At 36.0% G+C, this 12,007-nt stretch overlaps 1 protein-coding gene across 2 annotated transcripts in view; it reads left to right on the top strand.

Moving 5' to 3' along the window:
- Positions 1–10,860, top strand: part of LOC134529768 (alpha-ketoglutarate-dependent dioxygenase alkB homolog 7, mitochondrial) — a 29,272-nt gene extending 18,412 nt beyond the window's left edge. Inside the window, exons 4-5 of one of the 2 annotated variants that reach the window (XM_063364184.1) lie at positions 3,242–3,408; positions 10,473–10,860. In XM_063364184.1, coding sequence (XP_063220254.1) covers positions 3,242–3,380 — 139 coding nt within the window. In that variant the 3' untranslated portion in view covers positions 3,381–3,408; positions 10,473–10,860. Of the gene's footprint in view, positions 1–3,241; positions 3,792–10,472 lie in introns of those variants that run through there. The other variant, XM_063364182.1, reaches the window with a different exon arrangement.
- The last annotated feature ends 1,147 nt before the right edge of the window (positions 10,861–12,007 follow it).

Genomic DNA, 12,007 nt, shown 5'->3' with positions numbered 1-12,007 from the left:
CTTTTTATCCTCGGGGCCTCTCTCGGTCGGAGAGACTGCTTAATTAATAATTATTTACTCTCCGGAGTTTTAGTCATCCGTGCAAGAAGTAAGAACTTGAGGCGACCACGTGCGTGGTTCGCCTCCTCACCTAATTCGATTCGTGCCTCGGGCGTTTTATAGCAGTATCAAGGGAGGATGGTGTAAGGGCGTGTAACGTGAGTAAAAAAAACCAACTTAATTGAGTCACGTGTCTTTGTGTTCGGGGGGCCACGTGGGTCCTTAACCTGGTCAGCGGCGTGTGGGACGCCCTAAGAGCCCACTGCGGTTAATTAGAAGCGTGCCAGACGCTGAGAGCGGGCTTGGTGAGGAACAGGTGTGCATTAAAAATCAGGAGGGCTAATATCTCGCCGCACACGGGCCACGTAACTCCCTGAGTTAGAGTTTTCCAGCCGGGTCCACGTGCCCACTCATGTGGTGGCGCCCATTAGTTTCCACCAGTAATTCCAACTTCAACACCGGTACGCCCTCATTTCAATCTAACAAAGACATTTGATGCCGTGAATCATTCTTTATTACTTCAAAAAATCTAATTTTGGTTTAAATATTAATTTTGTTAATCTTGAGAATGGAAAGATTTTTGTTTCTATCATTAATCATTCATCTTCATTTACTGCAAGTTCTGGTGTTCCGCAGGGTGGTACTTTGTCACCACTACTCTTTAACATCTTTATTAATACATAACCCATGTACTTAAGTATTAAGTACTCTTCTGGTGTTTTTTTTTTTTTGCTGACTATCTCAAAATATTCAAGAAAATAACCTCACTTAATGATTGTTTATTATACCAAAATGATATTATTGAAGTTAACAACTGATGCACCAGGAATATGGTTACCCTCAATACTAAAAAAACTAAAATGATAACTTTTACCAAAAATCTTCATCCTGTCAATTGTGCTTATAAATTAGATAATTTTGTAGTTTGTTAAACATTCAGTATCAAAGATCTTGGAATAATTATAGATTCTAAATTGTATTTTCATAAACATGTAGATTTTCTATATATATTCTTCTTGTAGAAACTTTGCCCTAATTAAATACGTATATCACTTTTTATGCTTCCAAATCCAAGTTTGACACTTTTATTCTGATCGCATAACTCAATTAGATGCACTGTTTATTAAAAATGTTACAATCACAAAATATAATGCAATTATATTCTTGGCAATACTGGTTTACATTTTCCTAAATTTAATAGTTTGTCTGCTTTGTGTACCCTCCATATTAACATTGACCTAATTTACAGATTAGTCTCAAACTCTAATAAACAAAATATGCAATTTAGTAGCATATTAAATCTACCTTATTGTTATCCATTATTCTTTTATTTTGTAGTAATGTTTTGGTTGTAGTCGTACATGTCAATTTTTAGTTTTGTGCAAATTTTGTTGGTATTTAACCAGTTAATAAATGTATTTATCGATGGGTTTAGTCTGTTGTTGTCTCTTTTGTGTTGTCCTTTTGTACATGTTGTGTCTTTGTATTATTGTTGTGCCTGCTCCTTGAGTCTCGTACTGTTGGTAGGCATACTACAAATAAAATAAAATAAATATGTATTGCAAGCACTGTGGAATTTTTTTAAAATTTTTAAAAGGCATTGAATGTAAATTATTTTATACCAAAAGTTTAAGATTTCAAGCTGTTGTTTTTCTGTGTGATATAGGTATGTACCATTGATCTAGTTATTTAATTTATTACTATACTTTGTTTGATTTGTTTGATTAGCATCAGAGAACTCATTTCAGAAGACATATTAAGGGGAGGTATGTGAGTGATAGCATATAATTCAGTTGTTGGTGTCAATGTAGGTAGAGAATATAATATTTTGATTTTTTATATTTTGTAGAAGTTCTAGCTGTTTTAACCTGTTACTGCTATACTGTGTACATATTACGTTTAGATAAGTTAGCTGACTGTGAACTAGTGAGAAATATAACTTTCTTCTGACAGGTTTAGGTATTTTACCCCTAATTTGTTTTAGCACATCAATTACGGGAGCCACTTTGCTAACTTACAACTGATATGTTCAGTCCTGTTAGATTTTTGTCCATAGTCAAGCCTAAAAATTTTATTTGTCTACTTATTTGATTTCTACAGTGTGTATTTTAATAATCTTGTTAGTAATTACAACGTTATTAAATTTGCACTTTATAATATTTTATAATTTGTTTGGGTTTTATTTCATCATTTTATTTCTTATAAGCTATTCAGTCACTATATTTTGTGTTGCATTTATTATAGCATATGGCATGAAGATCTGAGTTTTTTTCAAGTAAACCATGAATTGGTATGGTGTTGTCTGAAGTTTATTTGTGTTTAATGTAGAACCTCTCACTGGTGGAAAGTAGTGATGTTAATAAACAAAATTAATTTAATAATTTCATTTATAATATTTGGAGGATTGATATATTAACACTGTTTAATTTTAATTAAGGGTGAACTTTGATTTATAGTAATTTTTGTTAGCTTTTCTTATTCTATGTCTTGTTATATATTTTAAGAGCTTATTGGAGGGAGCGCATGAACTTACTCGCTGTATGGCTTTTATATTTTTGCAACTTTAAAAAAGTTAACTTAAAAACATTATTGAGTTATTCTGTTTCTATTTCCTGGGTAAAATAGAAACATCATGCCACTAGGATTGTATGGGTTTATTTTTTTCTGAATTGGTGTAAAAAAAAGTTTTTTTTTTTTTATATTTTTATATTTAATGCATGTAAAAGTAACCATTTACTATGAAAACTGAAATAACATGACACTTCTATACACAGTTTGAATGAAATTGTGTCTTAAACCTCCCTTGTCACAAATCATTTTCAGAATTTAGCCCATAAGAGCCGAAGTTCTGTGCCCATCATTCAGAAAAGTAAAGATGCTCTTAAGTGAAAGCATGTAGGTCAATCTTGTAATCATCTTCTCCAATGTAAGATCACATATGTCTTCCACTAACTCACTAAACATAACATTTTATTTTACCTACATTTATATCTTTGGAATAAAATATTTGCAGTTTTCATGTAGTTTTATCTTGAAGTGTTACAACAAATGATTTATAAACTTACTCAAGCACTGACGTTTTTTTAAAGTTTATTCAGCCGAAATATACTGTTTAACTGTATATAAATTAATATAAATAAATATACAAATTTTTTTCTAGCAAATATGTTTTTTAGTGTTCTCCAGCCAGTTTTTTTTCTAGGGGCATAGCAAGATACGAATACACTCACGAAATATTGGGTAGTAATGTTCCAAACTTGATGAATTACACAGTTCATAAATCCAGAAGAGTGTCTGTGATTTGTAGAAGCATGCCAGAAATGGATTTTCATCAGAGATGAGTTCAAAAAGAAGATAAAATGGAATTAGGTGGGTTATTGTGAAGTTTAGAGTTGAAAGTAAAATTTGGAAAATTGTGTTTTTGGGTACAACTAAGGGGTTGGTATTATCCTGCAAAGGTGTGTAATTTAATTGTTAAACTATAATTAAACTGTTTTATTATTCCCCCTCTTTTTCAATCATTTATCAGTGTGACTAGTATTCCCTCCCAGCTCTAGTAAGCAGAGCAATGCAGATTGGTGACTAAAAAAAGTTTAATTTTTTTTCTGATAACATTCAGAACTCCATATTTACTATCAGTGTTTTGAGTGGACATATTAAATATGAAGTCAATGGTATCTAAAAATTTATTTTCATATTTGTTGCTGTTATTGTTTTCATAATGTTGAAAATAAACTCTGTTATAAAACATATGTAACTGTTTAAAACTTACTTTTCCTGTTTCATTACATAAACTAGCTAATTGGTTCGTTTGAACCACTTTTGGCTGAAAGCACTGTTTGGAAATGCCTTAACATGGATTCCATTAGAAACAATGCTCTTCTAGTGAAATTTTAGGCAATAGTGCTTGAGTGGTCACCTTCTACTAAGGCAATCTGGGTTTGATTCGCAGCGCGTCAGACCCTGGTTGTTTGCAATCCGGTTTGTTCCCCCACCCATTTATTCTGTCAATACTCCATTATCATCCCACCACCCTTCATAATCTCTAATGAACTTCATGTCTATGAGACTTTAAGCCCTAAGTCATTCATTCATCCATTCATTCATTCATTCATTCATTCATTCATGTGGATTTCCACAGTTTATTCATTTGAAGTTTAATGGATTATTATAGTTCAGTGATTATCTACACTTGCTCAGTGTTTTTCATAGAATTTGAAAGATAGAGAAGTCATTAGAATATATCAACCACATGAAAAATTAGCTTCATGATATTGAATATGCACAACTGGCATTGATTGAAAATGTTATACTCATAAAGGTTTTTTTTTTTGCATAGAACTGCCTATTAGTTTTCATTGTTACAATGAGCGTCCTTAGGATCTTGGGGTTTATTATGAACACTAGCATCTTGCTCATATGGTGAGACAAGAATGATAGTCTGTACATAGCCCCCAGCCTGACAACCTTATGAACACTGAGTGGATTACAAAGTGGTACGGAGCTTACTCTAAACTTTGAGATCTCTTAAACCTAAGTACATCTGGTGGGCCGTGGTGGTCGAGTGGTCTGATCGCTCATCTATCACCAAGGCAATCAAAGTTTGATTCTTAGTGGGATCAAGCCCAGAATGTTACTAGTGGCAAATGTGGCATTGCAGTGAGCCAGTGTGTTTACCCCACTCATTCATTCTGTCAATGCTCCATTTTAATCTTATTACCGCTTACCATCTCTAATGCCTCGATTTCAATAATACGTAACCCTTAATTCATTTACTTATTCCTAAACCTTTCTGCTCTTGATAACATTGTGATATAATACCTATTGTACTTTGTTGTGCATCCTGTACATCATTCCTGCCCAATGGTTCGCCACTGTGTCACAGATACCTTAAGACCAGGGGCGGGTACCTACATTATCAGCCACTTGGTAGAGCGAGCTGAGACACTTGTTTCTGGGTAGCCAGGCCTAGACTTCGGGTAATGCGTTCGCTCAAGTAGGGACTGTACTGTGGGAGTCACAAACTCCAAATAGTTGGGCACCGGGCCAGGTGTCATTTATCTGATTTCTTCGGAGTACATGTGTACTACATTGTGTGTGTGTTTGTGTTTGAAAGGGGGGGGGGGGGGGGGGTGGCCATGCACATAACGTGATTAGCCGGGATGATAGTCAATGGAGTTAGTGTAATAATGTTTCACTTCCGGCTGCCGTCACCTGGCCTCTGTAGAAGGCCCGGGGAGTACCTGACGGGCGTTGCGGTGCTGCTGTTGTCCGGGGGGGAGGGGGGGCAGGCTAGTGAGACACTAGGCCGTTGGTGATGGGTCGTGGGTACTCTGCCCCCGCGTGCCCCACCAGGTACGCGGCTTGAAGTCTACCCTGAAATCCCCTGAGACCGCTCGGCCGTGTGGAGGACGGAATGGTGCGGAATAATCGTAGACGACACAGTTTATATTAAATTGGCTTTTAATCCACGGACTTCTCCGGTGGTACGCATGGGTTCACTGTACTCCCTACACACACACTACGCGGTGGCAGAACCGCTACAAAAGCCATGATGATGCGCTATGCGGCATCTGAGCCGTTGTACAATTACACTAACACACGCTGATTACAAAACAAAACACGACACTAACATAACACTGTGAATTTGCAGCGGCAGTCTCGCGGGGACGTGATTACTTGTTTTCTGGAGATGGCCAGCGCCGAAAGTTAACTGTCTTAGGAGGGCTCAATGAGCGTGATCCTAAATTCTATTCTACACTTGCGTGAGGTTGTAGCCGGCAGGCGTATGCGCGGCGATCTTAACGAAAACGAGTTGGCTGGAGTAGGCCAGTGCCATAAATTGCGCAAGCTGCGAAATACACGCTGAGTCCACGTGAGCAGCAATGAATTAAAAAGGTTTGGTTATTAAATCAAGTGCAGAGTGAACGATCGGTGGAACAAAATAGAAGGCTGCTCACGGACACACGTCTTGACCCGGCGCGGAGTGCTTGGAGACTGCCGAACATGGCCGCCTAGTAAGGGAGGGAAACTTTCACCTCCTTTGTGATTCGGTGCCAAAAACTTATATCAACTTAATTTGCTCTATTATAAGCTACAAACACGTTCCAGGTGCTCAATTAAAGGGTAGCACCTGGTAATTGGGTGCTTAAGGCTTAACAACTGTTTTATAGTATTTAATTATTTCAATTGTGGCATCAAGTTGGCGACTGTAAATTTACTAACATATTGTCTCACTGTGAACTGTTCTAGTTGGATTTCTCTTAATCTGACTCGATCATTGTCACGGGCACTTTAATTAAGGCCAGTGGCCATGGTGGCTGGTAATGAGGTTCGTTGTCTACTCCGTGCGTGCAGTGCTCGCACTTGTTTAATGCCTGTGAATTAATAATTGTGTCCTAATGTGTTGTTCCTTGATTGTTTTATGGGTCGAGCCCCCGGGGTTCCGTGCCCTGAAGTTTATTTGAGTGTAGTGGGGTCACGCCCGAGGCGATCGCCTTACTCATTCCCGCTGGGCTAGGGGTGCGCTCTGAAAACGGGATCTGGTACTAGCGATGCAGAGCACGGGCTTAGAGGCCATGGTCGGGACGACGTCACGGCTACCAATATGAGATTTTGCCCAGAGCTTATATGCATGACAGAGAACAAAAAAAAAGGATAGGTGACATTGAACAGAGGTCATGACCCCCTGTGGTGACATGATCAAAATGGCCATCATGAGTTGTAGATAGGTTCATTTAACTACCCAAATTTCCATTACCTACATAACTAAATAACTGCAAAAAAAGGTATTTAGCAATTTTTTTTACGTCATATTGTTTGAGTTATTGCAATGACTGTGTGGGAGTGTGTGAATAACAATAGTCAAATTGAATTTCCTGCTGGTGGTGTAGTATTTTCATAATGCTCTGATATCTATGTTATAATACATTGGTCCATAAGCTTATTCCTCAATCAAGCCAAACTGTTTTAACAGTACTGCCACCAGATCTTAAACCATATATTTTGATGAGACTAATAACAGTTGAGTTGACTAAGTTTTCGACATCTAGAAGAAAGCCTGAAAAACTATACAAAACAGTTAAGAGGATCTGGGCTAAGAGTAATCCAATGTTGTAATACCTAAATCCACGAGTAAGTTCCTTGCTCACAGCAAAAACAAAAAAGAACTCTTCGCGTTTTTAGCATAAAATATTGTCAAGATGGATCTGCCTGCTGGGAAACAGGTTATTTGTACCTACAGACACACTAACTATATCGCGTAATGAGAATCTCTCCTGTATCCCATGAAGAAGCAGATGCTCGTCTGCTGCTTTATGTGTGGCATGCTACTGAATACACGGGGCATTCACAAAGTCACAGTGAAAACTGTTCACAATGTTGTTTTAGTGGTTGCCATTTATGCTTTTTCTAAAATACTGAAACTAAAAAAATCGTGGGTTGAGTTTGGAAATGGAAAACATCTCCAGTATCTTCCCATCCACAAGTTACACAGCAAGGTTCCACAAGGAGTTCCAGATCTTGTGCCTTTCTTCCATGCCTTTACAGAAGGTGACACAGTGTCTAGTTTTGCTGGTACTGGTAACGTTACTTCTTGGAGATTGTGGATGGTGTTCCGAAATGTACACAAAATTTTTTTGGCCTATTCTAGAGTTCCTGAGAATATCTCTGAAGATGACGTGACTATCTCACTCATTCAGCATTTCATCATTCTTGCATACGTTTACTAATCAAGTTCTGGGGAAACTGTAAATGAGGCGAGGCAAATTACCTTCATCTAGAAGAACATCAACTATTGAAAATATTCCACCAACCAGCTATGTTCTGCTGCATCACCTGGAGATGTTCATACTGCAATGTTAATTGTGGGCTAACTGTCTTCAGCAGAATTTTCAGCATCATAATTCAAGGCTACGTATTCAGCTTCAGTGTTGGGGATAGAATAACACAACTCTGTTTTGTACATTTCCATATCACATTATTACCAATATACTAATGAAGTACCCTGTAATACTTTTCCTATCAATTTTATCAATTTCCCCCCATACCATGTTTCAGCTGGTACTAGGCCATTGTACCTAGGGGTTCTATTATACAAGAATGATGCTGTCCTAACAGCTTCCCCACATAGGTATTTAGGTAAGTTTCCTATCAAACACCGGGATTTCTCTAACAAAGTTCTATTCATTCTCTCACTTTATCCATTTAACTGAGGTGTATAGACAGGAGTATATTCCAGCTGAATACCTTTCCTGAAACACTAGCCTTGAAAACTTGCAGAACAAAATTCACCCCCATTATCACATCGTATTCTCAACACCTTATGATTATCAGAAGAAAACTGCCTTTCTGCTGATTTTATAAAGCTTTTCACATTTTCACAGGCTTCATCTTTCGTCCTCAACAGGAACACAGTTCAAAAACCAGAATATGCATCTGTTATAGTCTGAAAATAATTATACCCATCAGACGTAGTAGGCTTAACGGGACCACACAAGTCACTGCATATTATCTCAAGACATCTTTTTCCTTTAGGGCTTATCAAATTAAATGGTTGTCTAGTCAAAATACTCTCATGACATAATTTACAATCTCTTACTGCTTCCATACCTTTAATTCCTGTCATCTTACCCAATGTTCTCATTGCCTCCTCACCTGGGTGACCTAACCTCTCATGCCAAGTAGACATTCGTACACTGGGCACAGGTTCATTTCCAACTACCGAACAATTCAGCCCTACCACATACAGTTTACCAATTTTTTGGCCTACGAGGTCAGGTATCCTTTCAATTGCTTATTATCATCTTATCATTAAGAAAGGTTGTTTGATACCCAACTGCACACACCCTTGATATAGAAAGAAGATTGTATCTCAAGTTATTTACTTTCAAAACATTTGTCAATGTACATTTATCAAAAACAATATTTCCCTTTTCAATTACAACAAGCATTTTACTTCCATCTGCTACAACAATAGCAACAGGCTCCTTTAATGTCTCAATGCCTGTCATGAGAGACCTATAATCAGTATTTATCATATGCTCTGATGCACCTGAGCCCCACACAAAAGTAATGGCGTGAGATCGTTCATCGTTACTCATCAAACAGGTTGAAGCTATAAACACCACATCATTCTGTTCAGCACTTACCGATGGCATTCCATTTGCAACATTTACCTTTTGGAAATCATGTCTCCCGCCACGGAAACCCTTCCGAGGCATATAGGAAAGCGAACCTCTCCGCTTTAACACTGGACACTGTCTCTTGTAATGACTATATTCACCACAGCCAAAACACTTCACCTTTGATCTCTTCGCCGCAAACGAACAGCCAGGCACCTGGGATGGTGACATATGATCATCCACCATTCGAAGTTCTGCATCCAGGAGTCGTCCCTTCACGAACTCTAAAGTTATGTTTAAAGCCATCGTCTCAATGGCTGTGATAACACTGCTAAATTTCTCCGGCATAGTCAATAATAGAGAGCAGACTGTATCTGTTTCGTCTAAAACTGCCCCCAATGCTTCTAACTCACTAAGCATAGTCTCAACTACAAGGAAATGGTCCTGCAGCTCACCTGAATAAAATTTCAATTTCAAGAGTTTCTTCATCACAAATAATTTGGAAATGGGGCTCTTCCGGGCAAAAACATTCTTTAACAAAACCATCATTTCTTTAGCTGAGGTTGCCCCCTTTCACTATCTCCAGGTGTTTATCTGATACACATTGAGCTATGACCCATTTAGCCTTTTTATCACGCACATCAAACTGTTGTCTTTCTTCCGCTGACAATTTCCCTTTGGTGATGTCCGAGATATTTATCACGTCGTCTACTCCCTCTTTGGTCAAAAACGTCTCTACTCTCCATAGCCAATTGGAGAAGTTAGTATTCGTAAGTTTTGGATATCCTACAACTGTTGCAGGAAACATGGCCACCTTTCTACACCACACACGATCACAAAAAACAGCAGCAATTGCAAATATACCGACCACTGCAATGGCAATTATACTCCTGACATGCATACGACTTTCAAGCAGTCACAGCCACATGAAACCAAGCTTGTCTGGGCCCATAATCACTGTTATGGGAAAGTCGGAGCACAAACAGACATGCAGATGACGTGTAACTTTCACCAAGACTGCGTTTATTGCAAAATCACTTCTTCCAGGTAATACACAAATCAGTACCACCAACTGAGCATTAAACATAATGACAAATTCTCATACACATCAAAATTGACTAATACCAACAAATATATTTATAATTGTTGCGTGATGAAGTTTTAGTTAATGTGTTTTAACTATTGATGCTGTTATACGTGTATATGATACATCACAACTATTTTTAGCATGATACATTACTCTTGCTTTGTGTGGTTTGTCTACTTTTTAAAAGTTAGTATTTTCCATGTTTTCCATGTGCTGGTGAGCAGCAGTGAATGAGACTGCACCTGGGATGTTCTCTTTATAACTGCTGCATGAATGCAGAACCCGAGAAACCATGCTCAGTATTTTCAAGACTTAGTTCTCTATTGGGATGTAATCTGTGACACTTGTGTATGTGCAATTAAGATACACTGCGTACAACATGTTAAACCTTTTAAGTACTATTTTTCTGGAAAAAAAATTTAAAAAAGGGTGCATTTACTTATGTACGCGCGTGAGAAGTTATACTTCTTTGGCATCATTAAAAAATAGTTTTTAATTGGATGTAAATAATTAATTACAATAAAATAATAAAAGGGCTGGAAAAAGATAGTCAACACAGTCAATAAAGTTCAGTTTAAATTTGAAAAAATAAAATTTAGAGAATAATAAATATATGACATAATTTGTACTAAATATTGTAAGATTCTTAATTTTAAATATTTATTATTGATTATTTAATATTTTAAAAGGAAATAAATATATTTAATAATAAATTAAAAAGTTTAATTTAAGTTTATTGATTTTTTAAATATTTATAATTTTCTTAATTTTATATTCACTTTTCATTTTTATCAAAAGTATTCATTAAATTTGTTCATTTATTTTTATAAATATTTATTATTTATTCAATTTAATAATAAATATTAAAAATTAATATTTTAATTTGATGTTCGAATTTAATTTTTATCACAAATATTTTATTAAATGTTTTATTAAATTTATTTCTTTATTTTGTAAATATAAAATAACCAATAATAAATATTTAACTTTAATAATTTGTAATATTTAGTATTAGTTATATTAAATAATAATAATTTAATTTATATCAATAAATAATACATACAGATAGTTAGCCTCAATTATATTGGAGCACTTGAAAAAGAATATAAGCACAATTTTTTTACAACTATTTACGAATAGTAAATAATATTAATCAAAATATTCAATTTAAATCACTACTGAATATAATTTATTGGCACATATATAATACGCACTTGTATGAAACTAAAACACGTGTTGTGAATGTAGAAACTAGAAACATGTGGATAAATGTTATAAATATGAAACAGTGATCAGAGGCGACGAGCGTGCCAACATGCGCGACTAATAGAGGTTCTATTTCTATTTTGTTGGTAGCTTTTTATCGAGACTTAATGAACGGTTTAGCGGGCAGCTTCAACCTGTTAATTTTGTGTTAGTGATGCGCGCGCATCTTAAAATTTCACTCATCATTTTCTCATAACGCGCCTAAAGAAGTATAACTTAAAAAATGTGTTTGCTATGGTCATTAAATTTGTCTAATGATGACTGACAATATTGTTCGCATTGGACTATGTTTAATAAAGGATTTTTTTACTGAATAAACCAAATGTCAATAGGGATTATTAAACAACACTTCATGATTACTTTACTGATAACTCACAGATTACTAGTGTATACAACAAAATATATAATGACAGTATTGAAAAAGACTTGTAGAAAATAATTTAGTAATCTTTGGAATGAAACTAAGAGGGAAAATGGATTTATAAATATGTAA

The sequence above is a fragment of the Bacillus rossius genome, chromosome 2 (genome assembly GCF_032445375.1).
Source record: "Bacillus rossius redtenbacheri isolate Brsri chromosome 2, Brsri_v3, whole genome shotgun sequence".
Classification (NCBI taxonomy): domain Eukaryota; kingdom Metazoa; phylum Arthropoda; class Insecta; order Phasmatodea; family Bacillidae; genus Bacillus; species Bacillus rossius.
Note: the sequence above shows the minus strand (reverse complement) of the source record. Positions and strands in the feature narration are given on the sequence as shown.